The sequence below is a fragment of the Scardinius erythrophthalmus genome, assembly GCF_964197995.2.
Source record: "Scardinius erythrophthalmus genome assembly, chromosome: 13".
NCBI classification, from domain to species: Eukaryota; Metazoa; Chordata; class Actinopteri; order Cypriniformes; family Leuciscidae; genus Scardinius; species Scardinius erythrophthalmus.
In genome coordinates, this window is record NC_138233.1 from 16,622,454 (window position 1) to 16,639,374 (window position 16,921).

At 38.4% G+C, this 16,921-nt stretch overlaps 1 protein-coding gene across 2 annotated transcripts in view; it reads right to left on the minus strand.

Annotated features, from left to right (window-relative positions):
- Positions 1-16,921, minus strand: part of pcdh1b (protocadherin 1b) — a 171,059-nt gene that overhangs the window by 66,457 nt on the left and 87,681 nt on the right. For both annotated transcript variants that reach the window (XM_081382242.1, XM_081382243.1), the window contains exon 4: positions 2,929-3,148. In XM_081382242.1, coding sequence (XP_081238368.1) covers positions 2,929-3,148 — 220 coding nt within the window. The remainder of the gene's footprint in view (positions 1-2,928; positions 3,149-16,921) is intronic.

The window sequence follows — 16,921 nt, forward strand, 5'->3', positions numbered from 1 at the left end:
AGCACTATATAAGTATTTAAGTACACTCCCTGCATTATGTACTTTTAGTACTTACATTTGTGTTTTCTAATCTAATGCTGCTGTTGTCTTCTGTGCCCAGACTTGAGTTTTATTTGATGTTTGATACATTCAAGAAGCGTGTTTCAGGTAAAATTAAAGGTTCAGTTCATATATCTGACTGCTTGTATTTATTGACAAAATTGTACATGTGAAGCAAAATTCAAAAATAAGGATGCAGTGCATCATCAATGCATCGTGATGCATCGAGATAATCGAATCGAACTGAATCGATGACTTGATAATCGTAATCGAACCGAACCGTGAGACCAGTGTAGGTTCACACCTCTGTTTCTAATGCAGTACATTTTTAAATAAAATTCAATATGAAGTGAGTAATTTCTGTCTGGTGGCATCAAATAGAACAAATAGAATGTTTCTTTGAGTGACTGACTGGGGTGAGTGACTCTTTGAGTGACTGACTGGGGTGAGCTTAGAACAGAACTTCCTGACCAATTGCAGATGGGTGTTCGAAGCTTAAATGTAATTATTTTCACAGGTCTGTTTGGTGCTACTAGTAACGCATAAATTACACACTTCACTTTTAAAGAATCAGAAGGCAGCGGCTTTATTCCATGTACCATAAATATTTCACAACATTAGTCCTTGTCTTGCACGTTGCCTCATTTCTCATGTTTTGACAATGTTATTTAAAAGGTGCATGAGCCAAATCAAGGGTTGCCAGGCAGACTCATCAAAACGTGTTTGTGCAAACTCAGTTGCCCTGTCACCTTCATGCTTCACATTATCATTCCACACCCACCCTGCCCTCTTTTACACATTACATCCATGCATTATCTATAGTGTCTATATGAAGCAGAGCTCATTTGAAGAGCAGTGCTGTGGCAGCGCAGTATTTATAGACTAGTACTGCTGCGTTGTGCAGCTGCTAAAGTCATTTCGAACGCTGGGACTATTTATTTTAAGATCCCTGCTCTTTTATTAGCTCTATTGTGTATAGTGATGTAAGGGAGTACAGTAAAACTCTTCCCTCAGCATCAGCGACGTCGACCCCAGGAAGCTGGCAGCAATCCATGAAGACAAACCACCACAGTCAGGGTCAACAGGCACAAGTAGAGTCTGTCTACAATGATAACACACGCAAGCACACATACACGCCCATATATACACATCCTAAGGAAATACCAGGAAATCGGCTGAATATCCCGCCTAACCCCCATTGCACCTGACCTAATTTCTGCATGCACAGAAACGCATACTGTCCTTCTTCTCAGTTTGTATGTGTGTGAGGCTGTGGTTGGTGGCACCTGCCAGGGGCTGCTGTGCCCAGCTGTGTGTACAGATGCCATAAGTGAGACCTGTCTGGGTGACCCTCCCTGCAGACACACACACACACACACACACACACACACACACACACACACACACACACACACACACACACACACACACACACACACACACTGTCCTGCAGCTGCAGTAAAAGCACTGATGTGGGAAGACAGCCATGACATTTAGGCCTCAGTCCACCTCACTTTCTTAGTCATACTTCTCTTTTTCTTTCTTCAATTCTACTTCCTTCAGCTGATTCTCAGTAGCCTATTCCCAGTCTCTTTCCATGCATCTTGACCTCTTTCACAGAATATTCTGTTCAATCCACCAACATTTTTTTTTTTTTTTTTTTTTTATCAAGGTTATGGCACCTACAGAGTATTTGAAAGAAATTAATCTTAGTTTCTTAAAACTTTTCCCCTTAAAACGTGTATTATTTCTGCTTTACAGTTCGTCTTTTTATTTTTAAAGTCATTTTGCGCAATGTGCTATCATGGAAGCGCAGCTGTAAAATTGGAAATACATCACTGTTCAAAGTATGGTATTGTTAAGATTTTTTTTATGTTTTTGAGAGAAGTCACTAAATATGCTGATTTGGTGCTCAAGAAACATTGCTTATTATCATCAATTAAACAGTTGTGCTGTTTAATATTTTTATGAAAACTGTGAAACATTTTTATGAATAGAAAGTTCAAAATAACGGCATATATATATATATATATATATATATCTGTTTTAAAAATGTAAAAGCATTCACTGTAACTTTTGATCCATTTATTGCACTCTGGCTGAATAAAAAATATGAATAAGTGATTTTTCCTTTCCACACAAAAAACATATTAACCCTCATATTGTAACCCAGGGTTGTTGATATTTTATTATTAAAAAAAATATATAAAAAATAAAAATAAAGGAAGGACATAACATTATGACACAAGTGCTGTTTACTGAACTCAACTTGTATTGACCCCAAAATATTCCTTTAAGAGTGTGTGTTGTGTGTACACATACACAGCACTGAATAATTCAACTGTAATTGAAATACTAAATACTTTCAATGTGAGCCTGCCTTTTGGCTATATGACTTCCACCCTCTCAGAAGCTGTTGCTGAGGATTCTTGGTTTGTAGCACCTCGCCTGGGCGTAGAGGAGAGACGGCATCCCTCACTATATGAGAACTAGCTGATCCCTACAGCTACAACAGAGGAGGATTACATCAGGTTTTCCTGGTTTGTGTGTGTGCTAATATGAATGGGTAATTGCAATATCTTGCCAAGAATTAATGTAGATGAGTGTTGACGAGGTCTATACAGTTTTCAACGAAAAACATATTCAAATCAGTAGTTAATATGCTTAAATTCTAACATTTAGTTCACAGTGCCTAAGAATTCAGATTGACCTTATTTGACTATTTTTTAGTTTTAAAGCAAAACGAAAGTGAGTGAAGGCCATACAAGTAAACCGCAGAGTGCTGCTCATTACCAGCCGTTACTTAAACAACAACAAAAAAGCTGTAAGATGTAGAAGATCTAAAGAGAAATTTCTGAAAGAGAGTAGAAGGAGTTCATTTCTTCTTACCATTCTCGGGGTGTTCCATCTCTCCGATGCTGCCATCCGGGGTGGTGCGTTCATAGTGGTCTTCAGGTAGGGCGAGGGGCCCGATACGCGGCCCTGAAGAGCTCTTACTGCTGGGTGTCTCTGACTCTTCCAGACCGCTGTCATAGTAACTGTGCTGAGAAGGATCCTGCAGATCTTGCGCCTGGTTGGCTGTGGAGAAGGTCACTCGGCGATGCGGGAGCTGTGATTTGATAGAGACAGAGAGAGTGGTCAAAGGTCAGTGCGCATGTTGATAACATCATCAGGTATCTTGGTGAATGATTGAATAATTTTCAATCTAATATACAACAACTTTGTACAGTGAATCAGTATTGATCAGTTTTTAGCTCATATATTTAGCGCTGCTAGTGCACCATTTGTTCCACAGACATGTATGATAAATTATGTGTATTATAAAAAAAAAGGTGTTCATTTGTAAGCGATCTGAATTACAATTTTAACCGAAATAATATTTTGAGAGACCATAATATTAGAGACTTGGCCATGGGCTTTTTGGCAAGTAAGCAACACATTCAATCAATAACCATTCCTATTTTCTTCAGGAAAATAATAATAATAATAATAATAATAATAATAATAATAATACAATTAAATTCAATTCAATTATCACAATTAAAATATTAAAATAAATCAATTACAAATCATATAATACTTGATCTGAATAATAACTTTAAGTGCACAACAGTTTATCATCACTGATAATAATAAGAAATTCAGACTTGGTGTGTGTTAAAGACATCCTTAAAAAAATACATTTTAAAAATCGTGCTGACCCCAAACTTTTAAACGAGAGTATGCATTCCAAACTTACATGCCTAACCATTCCTAAACAACATACACTAACAGCATAGGCAATGTGGATCTATGTATTAATATAGCTCAAATTGCATCTTTATGAAGATCCACAGCCGTTAGCCATTGCACATACGTTAGGCCTATTTCCCTCACATCTACATAATACATCCCTGACATGAGCAAATCCCTCAGCACAGACTCGTTGTACATCCCAGAGTCATACCCCCCCCCCCCCCACACACACACACACACCTAAGGCTCAGTGAGGAGTGTATTAAGCAAGTGTTAGTTAAATCCAGTGTGACTGCAGAAGCCAGGTTTGATAAGGACGATAGAAGCCACAGCTCTCCCACAGGAGAAGCCCACTTCACAGCCCACCCCTCCCTCAAGCAGTGCCAGCGAGAGAATAGGACATTTCGTCAAGATGGAATGAGACAGCTCGCAAATTGGCATTTGGAGCTAGACGGAGACCACTGTCAGCCACCCAGCTCTCCGAGGCACATCCACCCTTCCACATACCAATCACAAAACACAAACCTTTAGAGAGAGTAGAAAGAAAGGGAGTTGGAAAGTAAAAACAGGTAAAAGAAATCTACTCACCCTCTCACTGTTATCAATAATATAGAGATGCTCCTCAACCACATCTCTCTTTTTATTTTCTGACTTTCTCTCTCTCTCTCCCCTGTGCCATGTGGAGTAGCCACAGGGATACACAACCAGTTCATTTCTCCCTCCCTTTCCACTTCTCAGCCTCCTCTTCACCCGCCACACATTCGGTTTGAGAGCTAAGCTGTGATGTTTGTTTTGGTTATTTTTACAAGGTAAACATTTTCTTGTGCAACACTCCGCTCTGAACACCCAAAGCTGCTTGCGTCACACGCAAATTATTTGTGAGTGTGAGGAGAAACTCCTACAGAAATACACAACGAAATAACTGAACTCACTTCTCTTAAATCTCACTTCTGCTGGAGACAATGAAGAAATCCTAGAAAACACAAAGCATTTCTCAAGACAGGCCAGATGACCCTGCCGTTCAGAACATAAGTGTTTCCATTGGTTAAATATATGTTATCAGTTCTCATAATGTTGCTCAGAGGACAGATAATGACTATACCACTGTGAATGTGATGCTTTTACATTTGCTGAAAGAAATGACGATTGTTCAGCGGGGCGTCATTACTGTAGGTCTGCTTTTCTGTAATTGCAATTTTCTAAAGTGCTGTAAATTCTACACATTTGTAATTGATGTATAGAGTTCAGCACAATTTCGAGTAACATCAGCTGTTCCAATATGATTTCATGACTTTATTACCTTTAAGTGAATAGAATGACTCTTTCTAAAACTCAGATGACTGATAATCTGACTGAATTAGTTACTTTTGTATGCACACCTGTGACTATACTAGGGGTTACACAGACTGATGCTTTAAGCTTGACTAGTCGCTGATTATGGTCTATAGAGGGCGGAACAGGACAAGAAATCTTTGAAGTCCACATTTACGCTGCGTTTCAAACAGTCAAAATGACAAATAAATGCATTTTCCAAGAGCGCTTCACAAGACATGTTTGATTACACCATCTGAATGCTCAAAACTGATCGGGTGAATGCATGTTTTTTTAAACAGCTTATTGTACACATAAGTTAATCACCGTTCTAAACTAATGCACGCATATAGAAAGTAGCTCACACATCACATGCAGTTTGCGCTGTATATATATATATATATATATATATATATATATATATATATATATATATATATATATATATATATATATATATATATATATATACTGTATATATATATATATATATATATATATATATATATATATATATATATATATAGGAAACCATGAAACCTTTTAGCAAGTCTTTGATGACTAGAAAGTAAAAAAAAGCAAAAAAAAGATATATATATCTGTATTGATGTTTAGAATTTTTTAGAATGTAGAATGATAATGATAGTATTTTTTGAAGTACTTTCAATCAATTTAATGTGTCCATGCTAATTAAAAAGTATTAATTTCTTTAAAAAAATCTTACTGACCCCAAACTTTTTGAACGGCAGTGTAATGGTGTATATATATATATATATATATATATATATATATATATATATATATATATATATATATATATATATATATATATATATATTAGAAGCATTTCTATAAAAACATATCATATAATAAACGAAACTGGGGTTTGTTGCTTTATTAAGCAAAAGCAATAAAGCTAACTTTTATTTTCAACTGAATGTCTATGCTGCAACATAGCATTGAGGATTTCAGCATGGGTAAATGGAAATTTTCACCACACAAACAAGAAAGATTCTTCCAAAAGTAAATAAATGAGGAGACATCACCTTTATTGCATCTGTGTTGCAGTTGCTAAATTTAATGAATGGAAAAGGAATAGCTGGAGATAATTAGCCAATCCTTAAGTGCATCTGATGTAACAGAGGATGGGCATTAGTTGAGCCATCTTGATGCATGCAAAGGCTCAAGGGAGGCTTCAAAACCTTTGGTTGCTGCATGTCACACTTTGGCCTGACTTTTTTAGCACTCCTAACACATGGCTCATCTCCTCTGTTCCAGATAAAATAAAGATAAGCCGCACAGTGCACATTTGTGACCCTGGACCACAAAACCAGTCATAAGCTGCACAGGTATATTTGTGGCAATAGCCACAATACAGTGTATAGGTCAAAATGATCAATTTTTATTGTATGCCATCATTAGGCTATTACATAAAAATCATTTTCCTTGAACATATTTTGTAAATTTCCTATATTTCCGAAAATATATCAAATTAACTTTTGTCAGTGGATGCAACAACATCAAGGACTTCATTTGGACAACTTTAAAGGCTATTTTCTCAATATTTAGATTTAATTTTTTTGCACCCTCAGATTCCAGATTTTCAAATAGTTGTATCTCGGCCAAATATAAATATAAATAAATACATTTAAATAAATACATCAATGGAAAGTTTATTTATTCAGCTTTCATAAATCTTAATTTAAAAAAATAGACCCTTATGACTGGTTTTGTGGTCCAGGGTCACATTTGTGTAAAGCACAACACTTCTATTCAGAGGGGTGAATAGTTTTTGCTGAGAGATTCGTTTTAAGGCTCTTGCTGTGTCTGCTACGAAACCTGCCATCCCCTTACGTTGATAAACAAGAGTGTGCAGAGTGTCCGGTGGATGTGTATAGATGGATACACAAACACACTGGTCTATTGTCCTCCCTGTTCAGTAAGAAGGGAGGTGAATAATACCAGACAAGCAGCTCTGAGCTTATTAGATTTGTGCATCTGTATCTTTCTGTGTGCGTTTCATTGTATCCTGTTCCTCATTAGTTTTCTCTCTCTGTGAGGATAAGACAGTGAAGGGCTATTTTGTGAGACTATAATCCATACTCTCACACAAACACATATGCAGAGATGAAACTGTGGATGCGCTGATATGATAATATGATTTCTGTATCTCATTCTCAAACTGAGATGAGTAAAAGTGGATCAGAATATAGAGAAGGTTTTGAGTGCAGTGTGTGTGTGTGTGTGTGTGTGTGTGTGTGTGTGTGTGTGTGTGTGTGTGTGTGTGTGTGTGTGTGTGAGAGAGAGTGAAAGAGTTTCTTTCGCTGTACTTTCTGTAAAAGCTGCTTTTGTTCCCACTCTTGGGGTACTTCTACTATTTTAGCCCCCAGCTAAGACAGCACTCACTCACAAACAAAACCAGCTCCCACTACTAACCTCCCCTCTCCCTCCCTTGTGCTGTCGGTCTTACTCTCCCTCCCTCTGTTCCAGGCTAGAGGGTAGGTGCCAGGGTTGAGTTATGTAAGGAATGACAGCTATGCCTGAGGACGGGATTGGTTAGCTGGGAAAATGCACCTGTGGGACTCAGGTACCTGCCTCAGTCCTCAGACTGCAGAAAAGCTTTGATTCCTGTTAACAGCATCAGAGAGATGTGTAGAGAGAGACAAGAGTGCAGTGAGACGAAAGTGGGAGTGAATTCTGTGACTATGAGGGATGGAAATGCCGAGGCGCCGGCAAGCCAAATAGGAGAGTGAGATGAGCAGATAAGGTGAAGGATAAAGTATGGAGAGAGTGATTCATGCGATTGGGTGGGAGTGACACCGAACTGATTCTTAAAGACAATGTGAAGTCAAAATTGACCTATTTAATTTTTTTAAATAAATTCCAAAGAAATATTGGACGAAGAACATTTATTCTCGTCTAAAATGAATTTCTTGACGTCACCAATCCATCTGTCATACTGAAGCCGCATCCTGCTAAGGAAGTCTATAATACCTGGGTAAGGCTAGCAATCTGTGATCATTCTCATTTGTTTATTTTTATTTATTATATAAAAATATAATACAAAATATAATATACTTAAAACTACAACCTGAGGGTATGTGGTTTTAAAATCAAGATACAAATGTGACTAGTTTCTCTTCAGAAAGGCAGCATTGCGCTGTCAAAACTCACAGATATGTATCCCTCCATCATTTCTAATGGAGTGAAGACTCATTTGCACTCTTGGAGGCTTTCAGCAGATACATCCTCCCCTGAGGAGCAGGAAGACAACACTCCACTCTCTGTAGCCGTGTCACACACTCCCTTCCCATCCACTGCCTCGCCGACACTGGCTCTTAATGCTACATTAGCATGTGTGTCTTATTCAACTAGAAGCCAGAGGCCCAGGTCTAAAGTCTGCCTGTGGATTAGAGAGATGAGATGTGAGCAGACAGCAGCTGCCCAATCACCTGACTTAAGACTAACAACCTCTAACAGGCCCTCAAACAGACATGCTCGGCAAACGCTCCGCCAAGGCACATTTCGGATGGTGCTAGTGTCTTAGTGATGAAGAGGCGGCCAGATTGTAATTTTTCCATGTTAAATTAGCTATCAAAAGCTACAAGAATTTGTACAGAACTTCATTTTATCATGCCTTCAAATGCATGTTTTCAAATGCATGTTTTCATCACTGTCACGGATGGGGCACATCTGTTTTGCTAAATAAATGGGCATTATGTAAATTCTAAATGGAAATGAAGTGTGACCTACTAAACATAACTCAAATGGAAATGAGTGGTCAGACTAGAGGAGAAAAAAACAATACACATCTAACAATGCCTTGTTTTGACTTAAACGCACACACACACGCACACAATATTCACCAATATTCAGTTGTGTTATCATTTAAATTCCTTTCACATGAACTGAGGTGCAGCTAAACGCAACATGCAGTGACGGGTCTGAAGGTTTGCCATGGCAACAGGGATCTGTGATGGATACACTACAGTACTGACAGAGGTAGAGCGACGCTCGCATTTTCACACATACGCACACAGCCCCCAAAATCTCGCTTCAACACAACAAATCAACTTTAAAAACATCAAGAGTGTCTGTGAATATATTTTCAATTTACTGGCTCAATGCACCAAACATATCAGCTCTCAAATGCTCAGATATCGCTGGCAACACAACGGCAGCATGCCAATCACACACTTATCAGCTCAGTTTAGATTACTCTGGAAGTTACAGTGTCAAGGGTATTTCCGATTAGCGAGTGCGCGCGCACACACACACACGCATCTGGGGGACAATTGTGAACTGGTATTAAAACACCTGAGCTCTGCTACAGAACATTTTCATTCCAATATCCCTGCAAACTCAAATCCCCTCCCAAAAATGAAAGCTACAAGAAGTCTTGTGTAAATACTTTGGCATTATGCATTTCACTAGTGTCATCCCCCTCCCAACAGGTACAAAAAAACATGTTTACTGGGACGGTTCAACCAAAAAAATAAAAATTGTGCCATCATTTACTAACCCTCCATTTGTTCCAATCCTACACAAGCATTCAAAAGTTTAGGGTCAGTAAGATTTTTTTTTATTGTTATTTTTATAATTTTTTTAGGAATTAACACTTTTATTCAGCACGAATGCATTAAAATTGATCAAAAGTGACAGTTTACATTGTTACAAAAGATTTCTATTTCAAATGAATGCTGTTGGATTTAACTTTTTTATTCGTCAAAGAATCCTGATAAAAAATTAAAAAAAAAGCTTCTTTCAAAAGATCTTATCATCCCTAAACTTTTGAACTAGCGTAGGCTTATATCTCTTTCTTTTATGGAACACAAAAGATAAATTTAGCAAAACGTTGAGCTATTTTCAATATGATGAAAGTGAATGGGGATCCCAAATGATACAAATGTTCAATAGTCTTGTTCAATAGTCTTAAATTTAAGATATTATCCACTTCTATCTCTCATATCTTATTCATATTTCTGTATACTCAGACTTGCCGAGCCACGATCAGTTACATGACATGTAATCATCTGGACTGGTGTGTTAATGGTACAGTAAGTAGTTTAGCCTGTTCCTCTCACAAAACTATTGTATGATTTCCATTCCAAAAATGGACCACTTTTATGATGAACTCGACAGGCCAAATATCCATTCACTTTCATTATAAAGACAAGGTGGGGGAAATGATTCAAGAAAAGCATCTTTCTCTCTCTTACATTTTTTTGTCTCTCTCCAAGGAATGCTAAAACCAAATGCAGGTGGGGAGGAGAAAAAAAAAACTATAAAACTACCCTCACAGAAACCTTTCTGCATTTTTAAATTTAAATTACTTAGTATGTTTATGGTCCCCACAATAGGTGGTTTCAGGTTTTACAACCTGAACACCCCCCCCCACACACACACACACACACATATTTTAGCATACACTAGTTTCAACTGAAGTAAATTCTTTTAAAGGCATACACTTACAAAGAGAGGGTGAGTTTTTAAGCTGTTCAGATATATGTTTGCCCTCAGGCAAACTTCAGAAAACAAACACACACAAACTCACAAAACCTGATATCTCCCTCTCTTTAAACGATACTATGATTCCACAGTGTGACGGCTCAGTTAATCTCTCTCAATGTTCTTTGTGTTTGAAAGAATTGAGCAATTTCTACATTAGATGACTATTGGCCCTTTGAGGCTGTAATATAAACATTGAAATGATGCATACGAAAGGCATACATAGCCTTTTCTCAGATTGTGGCGATTAATGCCATGGAAACGATGCTGGCTGATGCAAATTTATGGTTATGTCAACTAAAATTGGAAATTTGTGCATTGAAACCTATCTATCTTCCTCTTTCTTTTGCAAACACACACTACCTTACTTAAAACACAGGATAAGCCATGGTCTGCTAGTATCTTGTTTCAGGAATTTTCCAATCCAGGCTCTATGGTAAAACGTGCCCGTATGAACTTCCTAATAAGCCTACACATATGAAGCTAAACGTCAAAATGCATTAGTTTACAAATCATGTGCAATGGTAAAAGTGTTTTAAGATTATAAGATAGAATTTTGAAAGAAACCTCACAAAAATAAGTCATCATTAACCGATTATCTTCCCCGTAATTATAATTATAAAGTTTACTGCCACTTCTGTTAATTGCAGGTGGAAATTGCAGTGAATTATACTTATATGTATGTTTTACCTAGTTTATTTAGCTAGTGGCACATTTTTGGTATGAGCCTGTGTTGCAATTATCTCCAGGTTAGGACAACCCGCTGGACACCAGCAGAACAGCTTAGGCTGGTTAAAATGTTTCTACCAACATGGTCAACCTTCAGTCTTCAGTAATTCCTACATTCTCTTTCTCAATCTCTGTCATTCCTTTAGCCCATCTCTTCTTCTGATGAAGAGAGAGGAAAATAAAGATGGAAGAAGAGTGAAAGAGACAGAGATAAAGTGATGAGCAGCAGTCAGTCACTGTGTCTCTTTGAAGGACATCGATTGAGTCATCTATTCCCGACGGTTTATACGGCCCTCAGTATTTTCAGACAGGTTTGGTGCGTGTATGTATGTGTGTGTGTTTGTACGTGTAAATGATTTTTTTTTCTCTGGAGGGAAAGGGAAGAAAGAGTCTTGATGGAAGGACATCAGAGTCGTAGAGAAAAGTCAACCAAACGAAAGGTCTCTGACTAGTGCTTAGAAACACACAAACAGTCATTAGCCATATTTAACCAATATAAAATTTCCAAAACAGAATTGGTCTGAGGTCTAAATAGAAATGCAAAATGCATTAAGTGTTTAAATGTAACAGATTCAAAAGCTGAGTTAATCAACACTGTAAAAAATAAATAAAAAACAATCATAATTGACAGGCTTCTGACTAGCATTAGCATAGCATTTAGCCAAATTTAACCAATATAAAACTTCCAAAAAAATTTGGTCTTTACTTTGACTGGGAGGGGACATGTTCAGTTCACTTAGGTTTGTTGTGGCCACAACATATAAACTCGTGGAAACGTAATAATATGTTGTTGCCATGAGATATTAATTTGTGGGAACGTGATAATAAATCGGGGCCACAAGATCATTTTGTTGAGGTAACGACATCATTATGTCTTGGCCACACGATGTAAAGTCGTGGCCTCGAGATCATATGTTGAGGGAACGATATATTTTTCTCGTGGCCACGACTTCATATTGTGAGAGAACGACATCTATTTCTCGTGGCCACGAGTTATGTTGAGGGAACCACACCGGTCAATACTGTAACCATACAGCAGAGATGGAGATGGAGATGACTGATGAAATAACATAGTGCGGTCTCTCGCATTAAGACATGGGTACGTTATAAGTGAAAGACACCTGAAGTGCATTCTTAAGTTGAATGAGCTTTTTCGTCGGAAATTTGCTGGCTTGAATGAAATACTCAGGTCACGAATAAAGTCCCGTTTGCATTAGTAGCATTGGGTTGAATCTGTTGTAACCATGGTAACGTCTTTGTAAGGGTTACTAAATGATGAATAATAGGTGTAAATCGTTCATTAGTGCTTAAATGCTTTGTTCTCTCTCAATGACCTCATGTGGGAATCGTAAGCACTTTTGGCTTTAGCTAGTTAGACTCTGTGGCTTCACCTTCACAATGGCCACTGCTGTGTTAATGTGTGTGACTTTCACAGAATGTGCTATAGACCTGGGAGGCAGGTCACCTCCTCTGGTGTTTCTGTCGTCCTCTCCCCATGGTCCTCTCTTTCCCCGGTTCCCTCTCCACTTCCATTTTTCCTTCCCTCTTTCTGAGCAGGACATTAATCAGCCAGAAACTCGTGAGTATCTCTTTCTTTCTCCCTCTATCTCAACTTACAATCAACACTATAACCTCTTATTTCTCTGAAGAAAATCGGGAGGTCATTTTAGAGATGCGCATGTGTATCTGCGTGTGTTGGTAAGTGTTTGGGAAAGAGCTGAGTGGCGCTCTCTGTTAGCTAGACATCCTGCTATCAGATAGCTGCTGGCAATACACAGATAAAACCAGATTAAAACCTCTCTCTCTCTCTCTCTCTCTCTCTCTCTCTCTCTCTCTCTCTCTCTCTCTCTCTCTCTCTCTCTCTCTCTCTCTCACACACACACACACACACGCATAGTGTGGGATCTAAAGCTACTGTAAATGACTGCTGCTTGATATATAGCCTAATAGACGGCAGCAAGAATGGATAATACTACAAATGTATATTACTACAGTATATTCTGATCTAGAGGTTAATGAAGGGCCTTCTTCCTATGTGATTGGGTTCATGGACAGTTAGGTCTGAAACCAGTTTAAGTGTTTCTATTTATCAAAGTGTTTCTATTTATCCATTTTTTTCCAAATTTAATATATTAGCATAACAATGATCAAACATGAAATGTAATAATATGTATTATTTAAACTAATGACATACACACACACACACACACACACACAAATGTAAGAATATATATAAAATCATTATTCTAAATAATATTCTTACATTTGTGTGTGTGTGTGTGTATGTGTGTGTGCGCGAGTTGAAAAGTTAATTACGTGGGCATTTTGCTTCATAAGAGCAATATTAGCTTATCATTAGGAATTTGCAAAGAAGTGCAAAAACCCAAGCAAGGTTAATCATTTTCACATACTGCAATGGTGGTCAACGTCAACGCTCCCGTGAGAAAGAACTGCTCTATACAGATCATGTTACATCCAAGGCTAAGTTAAAAGTAAACTTAATCTAACACAGGTGTGTTTTGAAGTTAATCTTAAATTTTCAGATTTAAATTTAGTGGTCGCTTTGATTATTACACGGTGACAATCAAAGTCAAATTACTTTTAAATGTATGAGGTACCTAGCGACGTCACTCAAGCAGACCTAAACACTGATGCTTCCCCTAAGAGCTTCAGGGTTCAGTGGTTGGAATAGACTCAACACAGACCTCATGTCAGGAAAGGCACTACAGTAGCTGAGAAAATGCAGGTGAACATCAGTAATTGCTCCTTTGGCCTCTACTGCAATGAAGCAATAGGTTTCAGGCAGTTCTGTGGACGGCCGTGTGTGTGTTCAGCTGCCTGTAAATCAGTGGAACGACTTCATGGGCTTCACAAAACACATTGGCAAGTCTTCAGCATCCACTTGTTATGGGAATTGTGCCATCGCCGGGACATTCAAGGGTTGTTGTGAAATTCAATGCAGTAAAAAAAAATTAAAATATCAAGGAAAACCCAGACAGAATATATATTAAATTTACTGTAATTTCAATGTATCAGTGGAATCAACTGCTTACCCATCACCCCGTGCAATTTTTCTTATACCTTCAAATGTGCTGATATCAAACAAATGGAGAGGAAGATGAAAGGTGTTTGAAGGAAGGAGGAAATGAAAGGCAGATGAGACGATGTGTACGTGTGAAGAAGCAGAAAAAGGAGCTGCACGTGTGTATATGCCTTGTGTTCCCCTCTACTTCACTTTTCATTATTTTATGCTTGCTGCGTCTTTTTAAAGGTGCTCTCCTTCTTTGTCACTTTCTTGCCGGCACCTCATTTTTTTTCTCCCGTTGCCGCTCTTTGTGGCCTCGGCAGGAAGGATGACGGGTGACTACTCCATCGCCGCCTGCAGCGCTGGTCTTTATCACACTGTACACGCTAAATATAGCCCACTTCGTGTACAAATGATTTAGTGTGTGCATGCATGTTTGCATCGAGGAGTGTTTTAAAACCTGGGGTAGGCTAATGGTTAGCAGTAGCATTCATCTCAAAGGCAGTTGCTTGGCTAGGGCAGGACCCCCTTGGAATTAGCCTATGCAATTTAAAATCTACCAAACCTAGAAGTTTCGAATTCGCACGCCAAAGTATACTTCGGGTTATGCTACGTGATGCGTACAGTATGTGACACAAATTGCATTAGCAGCATACTGTACTTATGGAGAACGACTTTTTAAACCGCATTTTTCCACATATTTCCGCATTTCTTTATACGTTTGTCCACAAGGTGGCAACGTTTCACACGCACAGTTCACACGTACAGTACTTGCGCAGATCGGATTTTCGAACTGATTTTTCACACATGCGCCTCAAATTTTTTCAAACTAATTAGTTTGTCCACAAGGCCCCAGGCAGTTGTTTCACAGTCACAAAATAAACAGGAGACAACAGCAGCAAACTACTGGAGACGGCAACAACAACAGATGCCCATGTTGACTGCTTGTGTGAAGGGGGTTCAGAGACTCCAGTTTAAACAAGTACGTACATTTTAAGGGCTTTACCAGGCAAGGCCTTTCCCAAACCAACTTTCAAATTCAAACTTGGTTAGCCTGTTAACTGTCAGCATGCTTTTTCTTGCCTTTTTTCCCTCCCACAGACTTTAGTAATCTATAGGTATCATTCAAAAGCTTAAAAACTCAAAATTCATCCTGTGAAAACCATTTTGGAACTGGACATTGCGTTAAACTGTACCTTAATGCCTTTTAGCTTGCTTCAAATTTGAAACACAGCTTGGTTATGCACAAGGCTTTGATCTTCTTTTAAATATATTATTTTGCATATATTTATTTTACAGAACACCTGCTTTACAGTAAACAAACTTATTTACACTTTCATTTTTTGAAGCTGCTTTCCTTGAAAAAAGAGACCTTAGGTCTGTATTCCAAAGCATTCATGAATTGCAACCATTCAAGTTCAGATTATCCTCTACAAAGAGTGTGACAGTGAACAGTTTAAACCCCAAAGAGAACAGCAGAAGTGCTTATCCAAGTTATCTAAGCAATACCAGGGGACACGATGCTTAATATATCCCTCAGTTGGTCAGCTTTCTCATTCTGCCTCCACAAATGCAAAATATCTCAGTCTGTTTGTGAAACTCTGCAGACCAGGGATGGGAATATCTGATCTTAAAGACCCGGTTACTTTGCATACATATCTGATGTGGGTTTTGGTGGAAACTCAAAGTCTCTCTCTCTCTCTCTCTATCTCTCGGTATCTCACTGTGCACTTGCATGCAGAATGATGAATCTGTACACATGGTGCTGGTGTCAGAGAGAGTGGGGAACAGATGGTGCTCTACGCTCAGAGGAGAGGTTGCGGACGCCAATAGGCAGGCGAATGCAGCCCAACACAATTACAGACATCCACTCTCTATTCCTCCAGCTGAATTATGAATACAGGACTATGTTCTTTTGGATAGGCAAATGAGAGATATGGTGAGGTCACTGCAAGCCACTGCTGACATCTTGATGTTTTTTTTATGCTTACAAAATACATGGCAGGGCAGACGTCACCATTCATAATGACTGTGTATGTACTGTATTTAAGCAGACAGAATGCAAACTAGGCCTGCTTTAGTTTGCATTTCAAAATGGCCGCATAAAGATAAAAAGGCGATAGACACGGAACAAATGAAGCTCAAAGAGTTTGAGAAGGCTCAAACCTAAACAGTAATTTGTGTCTGTAAGGTGTATTTATACTGAAACAGATTGTGTGAGGAGGGGAAAAAAGTCTAGTTTTCTTAACGATCACACGGACTATTACATAATGTCAACTGGTTCATTTTTGGAATACTGTAGTGTACCAGTCTAAACATGTCTAACAGAGCCAAGGGTTTGGTGACAACGAGAGCGAGGGCGACATTGGCAGGGATCGAGGGATGACATGCTACTGTCAAAAGAACCCAAAGCCAAGAAGCCATTAGCTTGTTTTCCAGCCACAATTTGTTATGCAAACTTTACCATAAAAATGCTGGATGGAAACATTACTAGAAATAAATAAACCATAAATAAATCCCATAAGGTGCATTAAAAAACACTCCCTTAAGGTCATCCTTAGGCCAGTGTGAAAG